This window comes from Montipora foliosa, unplaced genomic scaffold (genome assembly GCF_036669935.1).
Source record: "Montipora foliosa isolate CH-2021 unplaced genomic scaffold, ASM3666993v2 scaffold_443, whole genome shotgun sequence".
Classification (NCBI taxonomy): domain Eukaryota; kingdom Metazoa; phylum Cnidaria; class Anthozoa; order Scleractinia; family Acroporidae; genus Montipora; species Montipora foliosa.
The window spans coordinates 56,727-73,749 of record NW_027179749.1 but is presented as its reverse complement, the minus strand read 5'-3'; the positions used below and the strand labels follow the sequence as shown (position 1 = coordinate 73,749).

The 17,023-nt window shown below is 39.4% G+C and overlaps 2 protein-coding genes and 1 long non-coding RNA gene across 3 annotated transcripts; all 3 read left to right on the top strand.

The window, feature by feature from the left end:
* The first annotated feature begins 1,248 nt into the window (after window positions 1–1,248).
* LOC137989170 (cyclic GMP-binding protein C-like) lies at window positions 1,249–5,006 on the top strand. Its single transcript, XM_068835025.1, has 2 exons — window positions 1,249–1,778; window positions 3,269–5,006. The coding sequence occupies exon 2, from the start codon at window positions 3,364–3,366 to the stop codon at window positions 4,645–4,647; it is 1,284 nt and encodes a 427-aa protein (XP_068691126.1). The 5' UTR covers window positions 1,249–1,778; window positions 3,269–3,363; the 3' UTR covers window positions 4,648–5,006.
* On the top strand, window positions 4,797–6,625 carry LOC137989171 (uncharacterized). Its single transcript, XM_068835026.1, has 3 exons — window positions 4,797–5,489; window positions 6,273–6,318; window positions 6,413–6,625. The coding sequence occupies exons 1-3, from the start codon at window positions 4,797–4,799 to the stop codon at window positions 6,481–6,483; spliced, it is 810 nt and encodes a 269-aa protein (XP_068691127.1). The 3' UTR covers window positions 6,484–6,625.
* A 4,287-nt stretch (window positions 6,626–10,912) lies between these two features.
* Window positions 10,913–15,277, top strand: LOC137989177 (uncharacterized). The gene is made up of 4 exons (XR_011120868.1): window positions 10,913–11,522; window positions 11,972–12,095; window positions 13,193–13,303; window positions 14,729–15,277. It is a non-coding gene; the product is annotated as an uncharacterized lncRNA (long non-coding RNA).
* Window positions 15,278–17,023: the final 1,746 nt, after the last annotated feature.

Below are 17,023 nucleotides of genomic sequence, written 5' to 3'. Positions count from 1 at the left end.
GGCCTGATAATTCATGCTACTAAGAATGATTCGGCGATCTCAGGTTTAAGATCTGTGCTGATAGATGAAGTTGTTCCTTGTTGTTCCTGGCTCAACTTCTTGGTGGCGCTTGCAAATAGCAAACTGGTTTTCCTCTGTAGGGAATAGTCAATTCAGTGTTTTAATTTATTTTACTTATTTTATTCTATTAAGATATAGCGAAGATCCGTGCGCAAAGGCGCACGCGCGAAGAACCATTGGTAAGAAAATATGGTAACCCATGAGTTGCTTTTCTCATGGTAATCCTGGCTAGCGGTATTGCTCGTGGGCGCGTAAGCACGAAGTTGCCCAATAATTTAATATCTTAAATATAATAATAATAATAAGGCCAATATTTACAGCGTACATCTTTGATATTGGACATCCATGTTATGGTCAATTGACATCTGTCAAGACAAGTTATCCGCTGACCAGTATCACGTGAAAATATCCCGCGCTCACGTTTAAAGCTCAATGAGGTCAGCTTTTTTTTTAAGTTGACTGCTGTCCAGGTACTAGTTTTCGATTGTAATCAGGACACCTAAATATAAACGAGGCTTAATTTTTCACGCGCTTTCTGTAGCTCAACGTGGCTACACGGGCATACTACGTCAACTAAAGCTCTTAACAGAGGACACTTTTCGTGTTCAGGTGGAAAACGGTTGGAAAAAAAAAATTCTGCATTTTACACCGGTTTCAATCCAAAAAGATGATTCCAAATATTCGATTCCGGTCGGAAGTTTATTTGGCATTCTCGTTTTTAAAGGAAAATGCACGACTGTGATGGTATTTGGTATACTCAGTATAGCGGTACACTCTTATTGCAAACTTCCTATGTTAGGGAATATTTATTATTTTTCCACCTCTTCTTGTTTTAACTCATTTAGATTGTTTTGTTTTTGGTTTTGTTTATTTCATTGCTTTTCGTCAAGGCTAAACAAAAAAAAAAGTCAAAATTGTTTTATCTCGTAAATAATTCGTTTTTTGAGTAAGGCCACTAAGAATTAGGCTTGGCTAAATCTATATATTATAAGGAAACCGTGAAAATACGCCGCCAATCGTAAGAACAACAGATGCTTGTTATGGTTATGCCACATCTATGTTTCATGTTTAAGCAAAAAAGGCATACATAACACATCCAATGGGAGAAGCCAGTTTTACACCAACACATTGCAGCAAGTTCGATTATTCCATTTTGTTTAGCAATTTTTTCATTTTAATGCTTTAAGCTTCACTAAATATGCTCGTTACTATTCTTAAGAGTACTACAGTATCTGTGCGTTCATGTCCTTTCAATTCAATCTTTGCTAAGTTAACTAACGTACTTTGGAGACAATTTACGATAATTCAACAAATGATTGCTCGCTCCAAATTTTCACAGGCAGAGAACCTTACAATCTGCCAACTACATACCCTTGAGATATTTTAACTTCATGTACAAAATTAAATAATTTAGGATTTGAAATGTAGTTAATTCCCTTTTTTTGCTTTTTATCACAGCGTGTTTGTATTCATCTAGTCATAACCAGACATCTCTTTTATTTGTCGTTCTGTTGGAAGGAGACAAACATACGAGTTCCATTTTATTTTTCGTTTTTAGGAGACCGACTTCCATCTTCATTGCAATGAATGGGACGAGTTGCTTGACAGTGGAAATTGAGAACCTGCAGAAATAACTAAAAAGCTTCCTGATTTCTTCCGTTTTGTAAAGAAAGTCCAAAGTTCTATCATTCACGAAATTAAACATGAAGGTGCCTCAGGTTTGTAATGTAAATATTGTACTGAAATTTATCATGTTGATCTAGTATTGAAACAAAGATAGCTACGGTGTGGATTCAACAAACTGACTCTTCCGAAGGCGTAACCACTGCATTAAAGAATTGTTGGCTGTGTGTTTTTCATGAAACGAAAATTGTTAGAGGCCAAAATACTGTCATAACAACGTTTGTAGTAAGAATTACTTTGGGCGAGGTTTTATTTCGCTCTCTCCTACTTACTGGAAGAGATCCTGAATCCTCTTCGATTTGTTGATTTTCAAAAGATTTGTGGACAGGTTCATTTTGCGTTTAAAACATGTATACCCGGGCGTAACCAAATATTGTGCGCGCGTTTGGTATAATAATTATTTTTCCCTGAAGGATGCCACTTTTAAAATCAGAAACTAAGTGGACTAAGGTCTCAAAGAAAGTGGTCATCGCAGTTATAAAAACTTGCCAAATCGTCTAGAACTACTCTGCAGATCAAGTACTTCTTTCTATCCGTATATTCACCACCTACGGGATGCAATACGAACTTGCAACTGACCAGCTCTCAGTTGGCGTGATAAGTGACTAACTCCCAGTTGGCTTGATAGCTCAGTTGATAGAGCAGTGCAACGTAATCGCACTGTCATGGGTTCGGATCTCGTTCACTAAGCTTGTTCTTTTGCATGCTTCTACTAACTAGTGACCAGCTTCCAATACTGGCTTGATAGCTCAGTTGTTAGAGCAAGTGCCGTGCAATCGGACGGTCATGGGTTCGAATCCCGTTCACTGAGCATGGATTTATTTTCAACATGATATCTAGATTAACGATTATCATTAATTCGTAATTTGCTACGAATTTAATATTATCGTTAATTTAGGACACTGTGACTCAGGACTTGTGGTAGCAGAAAAAATAAGGAAAAAATCATATCCGTGGATTGGATTTTGAACCCGGACTTTCTACTTACAAGTGATCAATTCCCAGTTGGTAAAGCAATTGCAGTGCCATCGCATGGTCATGGGTTTGAATCCCGTTCACAGAGCATGGATTTTTCTGGCTTCTTTCACATAATTATATCTGTGCTTAAGTTTTAGTTCTATCAATTATTATTTATTTCATCGTTATACCACAGTTATTTATTACCTTAGTTGCAGATATTTATTTACTCATTTTATCTTTGCACTTTGCACTTCCAAGGTTTCCTTGTAGGATTTTGCAAATTAATTATGTAGATGTAGATGTAGACAGCTGCTCATTTTCTTTCATAACTGCGATGATCCCTTTCACTGAGCCCTCAACACTCCGAATTTGAAATATATAAAAATGTTTTCCTTCCATATAAGGGAATTGAGACCCATTTCGTCCCAAGGTTTGAGTGCGCTTTTCCAAATGTCCTTACACTTCAAGCTGTCCTCAAGGACATTTCCAAAGTCCTCATTTGTAATTGGCAAAAGCAGGCGTCATTTTTCAGATTTAATGTTTAATTTGTTCTTTCGAATTTTAGTTCCTCCTGCAATTCGTGCACGGGGTTTTTCAGCCGTGGAATCCTATTTAAAGGCCCTCGCTGACGGTAGAACTTCCCTCAAGAGAGTTCCAATAATGCTGATTGGACAAGATAGAGCCGGAAAGACGAGCTTAAAAAAGTCTTTGAAAGGGATCTGTTTTGACCCGGGAATAGATGTGGATCCTTCGTATTTCAAGGTGACCACTGACGTGTTCAGGACAGGGACTGTACCTGAACAGCAAGATGGTGAAAGAGATATTTCGTTTGACCGTCATGCAGCAATGAAAATTGTGCACGACTTAAGGAAGGAAAATGAAATCCCCTTGTCTAAAACAAGCACAGAGGAAACAAAAACTCCCTCGGACGATGAATGGGAAAGAGCGACAATAACGGATACCATTCAAAGCGAAAGGCATACCGGACACAGTGAAACGTACGAACGAATGCCCAAGAAAGATTCGCCTGAAATCTCACCCTTCCCATCATTGCACAATCAAGAAGCTCGTACTGATTTCACCCGTATCCTTCCAGAGGAAATAGCAGTGGAAACTGAAACATTACTTAGAGGTGACGTGGACGACAACAGAGAACATGTTTTTTTAACTCTGTGGGATTTTGCTGGACAATCAGTTTACTATGACACGCATCCGATCTTCCTAACAGAGCAAGCAATCTACTGTTTGGTGTATGAGCTCAGCTTAAATCCTCACGACTTGGCCAAACCCGTTGTAAAACAAGGTGTATACAAGAAATTTCAAGAGGGCGTTAATCTAAAGACTAATTTAGATTACCTGGATTTTTGGATGTGGTCTGTGGCATCTCTGGCGGGAGGTACCCCGGAGTGTGCAGATAGAACTGCTGCTATGGATGAGTTGTTGCCACAAAACCTACCCCCTGTTCTTTTAGTGTGCACTCATGCCGATACACCTTATGATACGACGCGCGACCCTATAGAGATAGTCCATGAGATCCTTGATAGTCTAAAGAGTAAACCATACGGAATTCACTTGTCTGACGTTTTCGTTGTGGATAACACAAAATCTGGTACAGAGTCTGAGTGTCCGGAAGTGGTACGTTTGAGAGAAGAAGTGTATGACGTTGCTAAAAGACTACCAAGTATTAGCGAAACCATTCCAATCAAATGGCTCAAATTTGACAAGGCCCTAGGAGCATTAAAAGAAGAGGAAAAGCACTTTGTTTCCCTGGAAACGGCAAAGGACATCGCAGAATCGTGCGATATTGTTGATGACGTAGAGTTTGAAACAGTGATGAATTATTTGCATGACCTGCGAATTTTCATTCATTTTGATGACACTCCAGCTTTGAACGAATTGGTGGTATTAGATATACAGTGGTTAATTGATGTGTTAAAAGTGTAATAACCGTCAAACGCTATCACACAAAGGAAAAGAAATTACCCCTCTGGTCCAAGCTTGAAAAGGAAGGAGTCTTGCACGGGGAACTGTTGAGTAATGTTTGGGGAACATTATGCAAAAAGGAAGGATTGTACGAGGGTCTTATTACAATCATGGAGAAATTCAGTTTGCTGTGTCCTTTGTCTTTGGAACAGCCAAGGAGCTACCTGGTACCATCTATGTTGAAAACCCGTCCATCTAGTGAAATTGTCAAGTTGGTTTCTTCAGCACAAATCCCGTCAATGTTTGTAGGATTTAAACCTGAGAAAGTCCCTGCAGGTTTTTTTCATCGATTAGTCTTACAGTTCTTTCGGTGGGGGAGAGGAAACTTTTTAAGCGCAAATATACCTCAGTTGTTCCAGAATGTTGTTCGATTCATTACCTGCGGAGGCAAAATCTGTTCTGTGATCTTCGTATGCCACACTTCAAGTGTTGAAGTAGCTATTTGCGCACACGTCCAGCAAAAGGCAACTGCATATACGTGTGCCAGTCAGTGTGCCACTGCTATTTGCCAGCAGCTGGGCTTGATGTTAGAGAGCATGCGCAATGAGTTTTTCTGGTTAAGAAAAATGAGATATGACTTGGCGGTGCTGTGCCCAGTGTGCTGTCGAGGAGGGGCTCTGGAGGATTACTGTGATTCACATGGTCTTAAAGGATGCAAAGAGGAGCACTGTCTTCGTTTCTTGTCGCTCTCTCAGTTGCGCAGTGCCAAGCAACCAATCGTTTGTACCAAGCCTGGGCTCAAATTAGATGTCGTTGTTGACGTTGAGCAGTTTTCACCTTGGGTTTATCCCTCAGGACAACAGGTACTAAGGACGCTTTCAGTCTTCCCCCTCCCCCCTCCCCCCCACTGTCAAGGGTCCGCAAATTGGAGGCAAGGAATCGAATGGAATTTCCGGAATACAAATTTTAAATTTAGGACTTCCGAGTGCGGGATAAGGTTCCATAGGGTTGAAGCAACCTGATAATTTTGTTCCATTCGTTCATTCCTACGCTGGTCCAGTTTCTCCCTTATTATACTTATGATACTTTGGAGATACTTTGGCGAGAAACTCTTTCACTTGATCCGCTAGGGGCTGGTGTCTGTGAAACGAAATATATTCATAACTTGGCCACATGATTTTTTTAATCTTAGAAGCTCTTTTATTTTCTTCCAGGTGATTACAAAGTCATAATCATGTCAGTCTTGCTTAAGTGATTATTGAGGGCATTCCAGTCTTACCTTTAGGGTTTATCCTAGGAATGTTAATCATTTGGCCATTGACACTTTGTACTTTTCAAATTGAGAATATAAAGTGGAGCAAAACATGGTAAAACCACAACACTTTGTCATAAGCTATTGTCAGTTTTCAAATGAAACGAATATAGTTAATTAAGCTACAACCTACGTTTCTGATAGGCAGAACAGTCCTTCACTTCCCTCTCTTCCTAAAGAGTGCTTTGAATTATTATCGCTTGACTAAAAGGATGACTTTTTGCGAAAAGGGTTGGGTTGGGTTGGGTTGGGGGAGGAACTCAGATTGTCCTCGTTGTGGGGTTATTTACAGCATTTACTTGGTTATAAATTAATGACTCTTTTTACTAAACAGCATGTCCATCGTGAACCAGGTGTAAGAGGTCTTTTAACCAAAGAAGGTGAGTCTTTATTCGTAAACTACAGTATGATTGCTTTTTTTTTTCAACATTGACTTACATTGAACATCTTTAATTTCTCAATCCCTTTTTGAAGGACTTTCAGTTTTAAGCCATCAAAGTGATGGCCCAGTATGTACATCACGGAATGCGCGTCAAATGGGGTAGAACCTTCAGTGCAGTGAAGGCGCACTGGACAACCCAGGCGTTGAAACCAGAGCACTAATCAGCCCGCGTTTTACACCAGAAGCTGAATATTTAAATTCACTTGACATTTTCCGGCGCTTGAGAGAAATCACACCAGCTGGAACCACAGGTGAGCGAATAGTGGGATAGTTCGGGTAGTTCGGGCTTCTTGAGCAATACTGTACAGCATTGCTGAAGAAGCCCTAACGGGCGAAACGTACAATAAAGGGTCTTTCAATTACACGAGAAAAGTTCGCTCTATCTTCTTCTGTTCATGCAAGTTATATATATATATATATATGACTTCACACAAGTTTAGGTTTCACGAGTAACCATCGTTTTAATGCTAGAGACCCGCACATCAGCTAAGAAGGTAAACAAATGCTTATCTAAGAACTGCGTGTACATAATTGAATGTACACACTGTCATTTAGTTTACATAGGAGAAACGAGTAGAACTGTTGGGTCCAGAATCAAGGAACACGTACGGATGAAAAAGCAAACTATTTATCAGCATGTTGTTAGACATACCAATACGCCAATGCTTAAAGACATCTCATGGGACATTCTACATAACAACATTCCACAACATCAGACACGCAAGATCATTGAAGCGCTCGAAATCAGTAAGGAAAACACTGAAACCATCATGAATGGTTGTATTGGACGTGTCCTGACCATACACTAGCAGGCTTAATGAACCTCATCAAAGACCATTTTTCTTTACTTGTTATATATTTTCTTGTAAAATAACTTATCAGTCATTGATGAAGCCCTAACCGGCGAAACGTTTGACGTTCGATTATAATCAATTTGCCTTAAGAAGTCTTCTTAAGTCATTTAATATATATATATATATATATATATTATATATATTATTAATTTCTTCAGTTAAATATATATATATATATATTATATGTATATATACTGTAGAATGAAGAAATGAGACCCATCCTGTAAATCAACTGATTAATTATGTCGAATGAAAAACGTGAAGAATTGCCCTGAGCGGGATTTAAACCCACGTCCCCCTGAACACCGGTAGGGTGTGATGACCACTACACCATCAGGACAACCACGCTGGCAACGCAGCTATCGAGATAGTGAATTGGCCTAACGTGAGTATCCCAGGATTCTTTCACGGGTGAGATGGGAAAGCCTAAACCCCTTCATAGCCTTAAACCTAAGGATCGACTAACGATTCACAGGCAAACACCAACTTAGGCATCAGCTAATCAGAGGGATCAAGTTAATGATGCAGGCTTATTTATATAGACCGTAGAATGAAGAAATGAAACCCATCCTGTAAATCAACTGATTAATTATGTCGAATGAAAAACGTGAAGAATTGCCCTGAGCGGGATTTGAACCCACGTCCCCCTGAACACCGGTATATATATATATATATATATATGGGGTGGCTTTACAAGCTTAACCTCCATCCCAGACATCAGCACTGCACTGATGAGGCCCAGAAGGCCGAAACAGTACTGTCTGCAGTTATATATATATAGAGAGTGCTTTATAATTAATTGTATAGGAAAGGAAAAATTAAAACATTAAAACACTACAAAACTGTTTCGAAAGGGCCTGATGGTCCTCTCTCGTCGGGTGCATGAAACATTGACTGACTATCATTCCTTTTATAAGTTGATGGTTCAAGCATGCTTTATCAAATATTTGGTTGTGTGCCGGCACGCACTCGCCAGTTTGTTCCTTTTGTTCAGGGTGCCCACTCCCGGTTTACATATGATGTAAAATTTTTCTGTTATGCAAAGATAACATCTTATTGCATCTCTTTGATACATTTGAATACGGCCTGGCGCGAGCCATTACTTTCCAGGTTACAGCAAATCCCGTTTTGGTGTCCTGTAGGGACCAGATGTGTTTACCCAACTCGGTTGCGTTCCTTTTGAAAACAGGAAACATACATCGGGCTTACCGCGAACCAATCCAAAACAAGATTCCGAAACCACACGGCTTCATTTAGAAATGAGAACAAAAGGAACTTATTCAACCTTGGTAAAATTAGCATCACCAATTTGACCTAGGTAAAAAAGGATCCAACCTGAGACCGGATTTGACCGACTAAATATATACAGTATATTAATTTGTATGTAACGTGTGGCAAAAAGGCAACCTTTGATTAAGTGATTGAGGGAACAAACGTAACATCAATCACAGGTCACAGACGTCAATTGATCATGTTCAAGTTTCTTTGCTAACTATCTAACTGGATAAATGAAATAAGTAAATAAATAAATTAAGGAATAAATAAGTTACTAATGAATGATGAAATAGGAGAAACGCTGTATAGAAATGCTATGGATGAAAGCAAAATAAGCTGTAAAGTTCTTCTGAGGTTTTCAGTGGAAGAATGAGGCGGTTTTTATGTTAAGAGTTGTTTTGTTCCATATGGCACTCTGGATTTGCGATAATTGATCGTTAGTCTTGGTATAAACAAGGGCCTCTATGGCCTCTTTAGCTAGCATGCGCAAAATCCAAAATAACTTGATATTTGAACAAATGTTTAATTAACAATAGATTAACATAGATGCAAAAGAATATGTGACCTTATTTAGGACAAGGGGGATTAAGGTGAATAACAAAAAAACGCGTTTTCTATCGTTTTAAACGCAAACGCGTTAAAACACCGTTTAAACGCATTTAAACAACGTTTAAACGCGAAAAAAACGCGTGCGTAAGATTTCATGTCGGAAAAGCTTTACACAAACGACGCGTTTAAACGCTGTTAATTTACCTCAAGTGAGCGCATAATTAAATGGCTGCTTGCTATAATATTATTATTGGGTGTCATCTGGGGTTAACTGTGATTTATTTAAACAGTGCAGCTCGACAAACCATCGAAATCTTGATTGTTTTAGTCGCTGCAAGTACTCGGAAAAGAGAAGAAATGCGAATTAGTCCAACCTAAACATGCCTAAATTGGCGGCGTTCTCTGAGGAAAAAACAAAACACTCACTTAGCGACTCTAACGGTAAATCATGAGCATAAACAATAGAAATTTGTTTCAAATGAAGTGAGGAATGTACAAATGAATTTTCAAGATGGTGTTAAGCACAAGTTTGCTTTGATGTGTACCCTGTGATTTGCGAGGGTCGTCAGTAGGTTTCTCTTGTCATGTGCGATCCTGTTTTAGAAATGTACAACAGAACGTTGATTGTTGAATGCTGTTCATGTTGGTCTTAGTAGAGTCGCAAACACTTATAAATCAATCAAATAAATTTCTGCATTGGGGTTACCAGCTGAGGCATTCTTCACATGCAAAACTTACTACCATTTTTCCTTTATTCATGTTTGATCAAGGCAGTTGACATAGCGGCTGTCTTCCGACTCTGAGCGACGACCCCGGCGACGACCAAGGCCCAAGTAACCGAACGAAGATAAAACAACTCGTACCATCATGACAGGGCTCAACTAAAGCTGCATTTAAGAGTTACGTTCAAGCCATTAGAAAAGAAATTGATCGACGACTCGCTGTTTACCGCTCAAAAGAAATAAACTGATCCACATATTTGTCGCGATCAGTCACGCAACCTTCCGAAATTTTAGACTTTTTGGTCATTTAGTACTTGTCAAAAGGAGACATCAGTTTGTTTAATTTCCTGTTTGTTTATGATTTGCGATAATGAAAAGGGGTTGAATAGGCAGATAGTGAAGCGCCAAGGCACAAGCACAATAACTTGCAACAATATGATAGCGCTTTCAATTAAACCTCTGAAATAACAAAAAAAGCAAAGCTCTGAAAGAAATGGATCATACTTCTCTGAACCCATCCAACCTTCCCGAAACATTTGCATTTGGCAGAGGAAACCTATTTCATGAGCGAACGAGAGCAGATATATTCAGCGTCTTCGGCCAAAGCTTCAACTTCGAGCCATTAATCACACCGGAAGATACCGGTCATAAAGATAGCGAAAAACGGCTCTTGCTTTCGTTAAATCATTCGCTACTTCTCTCACAGTCCCACAATAATTATATTATTATAGCGACAACTGAAAGAATCCGTAACAAATAAATTAAGACTATCCGATGGAAAGCCTGTTCGTGAACACCAAGGAAGTTCCGAAAAAATCAATTCGCTGATCAGAAAAACCGGTAAATACTTGCGATACTACCAAATGTTCGCGAATCTAAAAACGTTCCCAGTTTCACTGAATCGCTCCCTACTTCTCTCGCAACTGGATATTTAGGTTTCTGTTTCCCCACGGTAACAATGGAGAGAATTACACAACCCAGAAGTATTTGGTCAATTCAATGCGATGTTTACTTTGTCACATTTCGATGAAATGTTTATGTGATTCGCTCATTCTTTGAATTACGTCCTTCTGAAGGTGGTTAAATGTTGACAGCCTGTTTTCTGTAATTTCTATTTTCTCGAGGCATTATCAATAATGGTACAAAGAATCCAATTTTTTCGTCGCTATGGGGCGAAAACCTGATTTTTCAGTTGTTGCGGGGCGAGCGTCACGACATCGTGACCAGTCTACTCGAGTGATAACATATGACACATCCCGAAGGCTAGCGGCGTCATCACTTCGATTCTGCTTCATTCTGGCGACGTGCTCTTTTTGTCGCCAAAAATTCCGAAGAGGAAAACACGAAGGAGGAGAATGTGAAAATTTTAAAGAGTTTAAAAATATTAAAACAAGCTTGAGACAAATGATTGACCAGCCTCTTGGTGAAACCTGATGCGCTAATGGAAACATTTTTGAAGCGTCGTTCAGTGGTTCGCGTTTCTTTGAGCAATATCGTTGGCTCTTGTCTGCAGAATCCGTAGGCTCAAATGCGACGGCTTGCTCCATTCTTAGGAAGACTCGAAAACCGAATCTTCTTTCCTGCGTGTGCTAATTGTCTGGTTGCCGTTGTTGATAGCACAAGATTCGTGCACTGCAAGTGGGCTAAAGTCGGTGCGCATGAGGCGCTCACAGAAAAAAGGATAGTAAATTATTATAGACGGAATGTGATTCTTACTGCAATGTAAAAAGGAAAGGCAAAAGGTAAGTTTGCTGATGAATTGATCATTTTGACACAGTGGGTTGGAAGACATGCAATCTAATCTCCGCATTTCATATTATAGAACATGTAATTTATTCATTCAAATACAACTAAATTAGCGTACTTTTCAGCATACGAAATGCAGTAATTGAAGCGCAACAGAGCCGTTTGTTTAAACGCGTTAAAAATCTGTTTAAACGCACAAAAAATGCGTTTCCACGCGTTTCGACGAACGCGATTAAACGCATTAAAACGCTGTTTTCTAAATTCACCTTAATCCCCCTTTTCCTAAATAGGGTCACATATTAAATCTGTCGCGTTTTGTGAAAGTTGATTTGTTAAATTTTCCTCCATGCAGTAGTAATTTTAGGGACTAAAGAGAGATTTGTACTTAAGTCCATTCAAGATAATTAGCCCATGTCGCTCTGTTTTCTTATCTGCTTTTTGTCAGTCGTTTGTGCCAAAGAGTTGAACGTAAACGTGAACGCTGAGTTTAAAACTGATGTTCATCGCGGAGCCTTTGCTGCGGTAGGAACAGGTAGTCAAGTCAACGTTGGAAATCTCCTTGATGCCACGTAAGTCCTATTAGTTCTGTAGTGGACACATTGCACATAGTCCTTGAGGCGTTAATTTAATGGTACCCATTGACCTCCTTATACATTCCACTTGCAGGGCTGGCGTAGTGGTGAGAGCACTCGCCTGCCATCAATGTGGCCAGGGTTCGATTCCCAGACTCGGCGTCATATGTGGGTTGATTTTGCTGGTTCTGTACTCTGTTCTGATAGGTTTTTCTCTGGGTACTCCGGTTTTCCCTTCTCCTCAAAAACCAACATTTTATTTGATTTGCGTTAATTTGTTGATTTAAGTTTACAGTGTCTTCAATTGCTACTCCAGCGCTAGAAGACTAGACAGTTAAATCTTTCTCCTCCACAACGCAGTACACATCATGGCCAAAACCCAGTAGGTTTATTTTAGCGGTTTCGGCCGAGCAGCGGAAATATAACGATAGGTTATACTACTATCTAGGACAATAAATTGCGCTACAGGACCTGAATATGCTCCATCAAACAACCATGCAGTCAGGCGGAGTTCAGAAATAACGTGCTTCCGAGAGAAAAAAAAAAAAAATTTTTGTTTTGTTTGGTTTTTTTTTTGTTTTTTGTTTTTGTAAACTTTAAAAACAAAGTTGATTGTTTACCTACTATCCTGTGGTTTAGACGAGCCATAGACTAGCCAGACATACCTTACAGAAATGTTGAAATTTTTCTTCGTGGTGGCAAAGCAACAAATAGGAAAACAATAATCCCCCTGGCATTGCATCAAATCCGCTAAAGAGACGGGTTGACAAAAAAGGTTACTGAACAACATTTCTGCAAAGTACGTGGATTTAGTTGCAAGATATTTTAAATTTCTTTCTTTTAAAACAAATCTATTCCTTTTCCATACAAACCTTTAAACAACACACAAGCACACGTAATATCTTATTACACGCTTGGGCGGCCTGTGTAATGAAGCAAACGAAAACCAATACTAGCACACGTTCTTATTCCCGCGCTTCAAGGAAGTCACATTTACTTAATTTTAACTCTGATTGGTTCAACGCTCATTTTGCACGTGTGTCAATCAGTCTGAATTATTCAAGTCAACAGAATCAACATTTGATTTCTTTCAGTGTCCGTCCACAACTCACCGCTGGCCAGAGCAGTTATGATATCAGTGTTTTAGGTGGTAATGCCGCCATTGGTTACAACAGCGAAGTTAATGTTGGCACTGGAGGCCCTAGGTGAGCGAAGGGTCCTTTTACAGATGTACAGAACTTTGTCAACATTGCGCCAGCTCCAACCATGCTTGCGCCAACCATATATATTTTGCCGGTAAAATTTGTTCTTAGCTGGAATCTGTTTTTACCTAGGTTGAATACGCATTCAGATGAATTAAAGAAACTTTTTTGGAGCCTAAATTAAGCGTAAAGAGTAATTAGGGTCGGGTTAGGATTGATTTTGGTTATTAGACATGGGTATCAATTGACTTATTTTACTAAAGGAAATAATCAAAAGAACTGTGTTGGGTTGAGCAGGTTCGTCGTTGTAGCGTAGTGGTGAAGACACTGGACTATAGGTCTAGAAGGTCCGAGTCGAGTACCGGTAAGTGCATAGTTTAGTTCTTTGTTCCCCTAATATGATGTAATGTTGAGACTGAATGGACAGGTGTATGAATACATGTATTCATGCAGAAACCGATTAGATGATACGAAACATTAGGAACATATGTCGAGACGCGTAAGACAGAGCTTGATGGAAGGTACAGGTGTTTTCAGTCCTTTTTGGGGGGTTGAGAGCTGCTTAAACTAGAGTGCACGTTCAGTCTAGGTAAAATGAGGATCACCAATTTAGGTAAAAACGGATTCAACTTGAGACCTGATTTGACCGACAACATATATACGATCAAGTGAAGGTAGGATCCGCGCAGTTATGAATGCAAATTTTAGCGATTGCGTAGAGAAGCCTAAAGAATTCAGCACTTCAACGGGGTTTGAACCCCTGACCTCGCGATACCGGTGCGACGCTCTAACCAACTGAGCTATGAACTTCCGTTGGGGGCTGGTCATTTGTGGGTTCTAATGTTCCCGTGATGAACGAATCAAGAAATGAAATGATATATGAAAGGAATCATAAATTGAACTGCGTATATGAAATCAAGTGAAGCTATGATCCTCGCAGTTTTGAACGCAATGTATCATTTCATTCGTTGATTCATTCATCACGGGAACATTAGAATCCACAAATGACCAGCTCCCAACGTCAGTGGCTTCATAACTCAGTTGGTTAGAGCGTCGCACCGGTATCGCGAGGTCAAGGGTTCAAACCCCGTTGAAGTCCAGGCTTCTCTACGCACTCGCTAAAATTGCATGCGTCCAGAACTGCGAGGGTCATAGCTTCACTTGATTTCACATCCGCAGTTCAATATATGATTCCTTTCATATATCATTTCGTTTCTTGAAACATATGTACGAGTGTAGTCGAATCACCAAACCAGAATTAGTGTTTGCGTCTGTTGTGATTATTTAACTTCACTCAGAATAACCATAACCACTTTTCACTATGATTTATAATTTTTAGCCTTGTATATATTTTATTTCGTCTTTCTAGTGAATTTTATGCCAGTTAGGACTGTTCTAACCTAAATTGTACAATGTCATTAATTACAGTGGATTTCCAAGTGAAAGCAGTGAAGAACAAGAACACATGGACAATAGAGATAACAGAGTGGAAGACGTGGACTGATCGAGAAAGTATAGTGGCAGATAAAGGAGCAACCACTAACCTAACAATCCTACACTAACTGTCAGCTGCTATTATATCGCATGGCATTACAAAAGAGCGTTTATTTGCCAATGTGATAAGCGGCTATGGCTATGTAACCAACAAAATGGTGTTGTAGTGCTTCTCGGGTAGGCAATTCTGGCCTGGCCGGTTTTTAGATTTACACGTGTTTGCTATTTCTGCAATATTAACACAATTTTCATAAACAAGGAATGAATATTGCGGCACTTAATAAGCAGACAAATAATATAAATCAAAGAAAAAGAAATTTATGCAGTACAGTACAGTTAAGTAAAGCCAAAGCTTTGGTGGCTTAGACAGCACAACGTTAAATAGACTGGGAGATGGTGGAGAAAAAGTAATTGCTAAGAACTAAGTGCAAAGTAATTCATAATTCGTATTACGTAATGACATATCGTTAAAAGAAAAGGAAATAAATCATATTAGGAGAAAAGTAGTTACCCTTTCGCGGGCAAACAGTTCGATGCTTACGATCATCACGCAACTGAAAGCAGACTTGGTCACGCAGAAAAAAAAAGGTGGAAATCTTGTCTAGTCTTATCTTTCCATTCACCTGCACAGTAGTATCAGTTAATAATTAATTTGCCAAAGTAAACCATAGAAAACATAATGGCAAAAATTGTGATCAGCCTGATGTACAAAATTTGGGTTCAGTAGGTAGGTAGTTTCTTTTTAAAATTCAGATTGGATAATTCTTCATATTCTCCATACAGCACCAGAGATATATTTTTACATCCTGACCCATTTGTTCGAATGGTGGATAACGCTATCCACTGGATAACTCAATTAGTTTTGCTTGTTTTTTCCCGCCGGATAGTGATTTATTCGGTCTGGGTGAATAGGGTTAGCCACCTTTTGAACAACCGAATCCTGGTCTATTAATATGGACGTTTGCAACAAATCTTGTAGTTTTGCTCAGAGACCATCAGATTACATAGAAGGGGTTGCAAAGAATAACGACGGGATGCTCGTTGAATTACGTTTGATTACATGTGTAAAACGTATCAACCCAAATCTTTAAGCGGTTCGCTTTTAGGGAACCTTCACTCTTGCTACAGAAGAACTTTAAATCGAAGGAAACAACGTTTCGAGACAAATTTGTTCTAATTTTGCTTTTAAAAAAGTGTTCAGTTATATCAGGACAACTGTATTTTAAAATCGCTTATTTTCACTTTCAAATTTCCCGGCGCCATCAATTTCAACAATTGTGACTTTTTACGGTTGTTCTAACAACTTAAAGGGACACGGTCATTCTCGTCCCCAGAGCCTCCCTTTCGTTTGGTCACGTGGTCGGAGAAAATCACGGACATCCGGTAGCGCTGCTTAATTTTTGCCAACTAATCTGCTCATCCTCAGAAATTAATCCGTAGGGAGGACCGTAGGGAGGAAAGAGACGGGAAACTACACAATGAAGTCAAAATGGCCTGTTTCGTGTCAGATGGGTTTCAAGAGCGGTCAGTGTAAAACGCAGACTGCAAACTGGACACCAGGAGTAAAATGCAGACTGAGGTTATAATCTAACTGTTGAAAAAGCCCAAACCCATTAGAAATACTAACAGTTAAGCCTAAACATTGCTTTAGGCCTAATTAGGCAATTCTTTTCGTTTTCTCGACTATCTGAGAGCCTGGAACAGGCTAAAACTCCTTAGAAATGCTAACCTTAGGCCTAAAACAATATTTGAGCTTAACTGGTAGCATTTCTAATGGGTTTGGGCTTTTTCAACAGTTAAATTATAACCTCAGTCTGCATTTTACCCCTGGTCTGCAGTCTGCAGTTTGCGTTTTACACTGACCGTTCCAAGAGGCGTTGGGAGAATCTATGACTGCACTTAAGTTAGGCGGTTTGGTTTTAAAAGAAGAACAGAAGGCTGTCTCGTATTCCGTTACTTTGAAACGCAAGATTGTTTATGTATTTTACCGGCGGATTTTGAAATGTCCCTTATTTTTCAACTCGTTCCTTAAAAGCTTTTGTTGTGAACCGCCTTGAGAAAAAGTCAGTCACAGTTGCGTTCTTGTTGTTTCTCCTCTGAAGGCCATTATATCGGATCAAATCGAGAAATTAAAAGAAAGAGGTGTCGGTGGGAAAGTCCAGAAGGAAGATGATCAGTTTGTGAATCAGAGTATTGATGACACGGTCAAATTTGTGTATGGAATGTCAT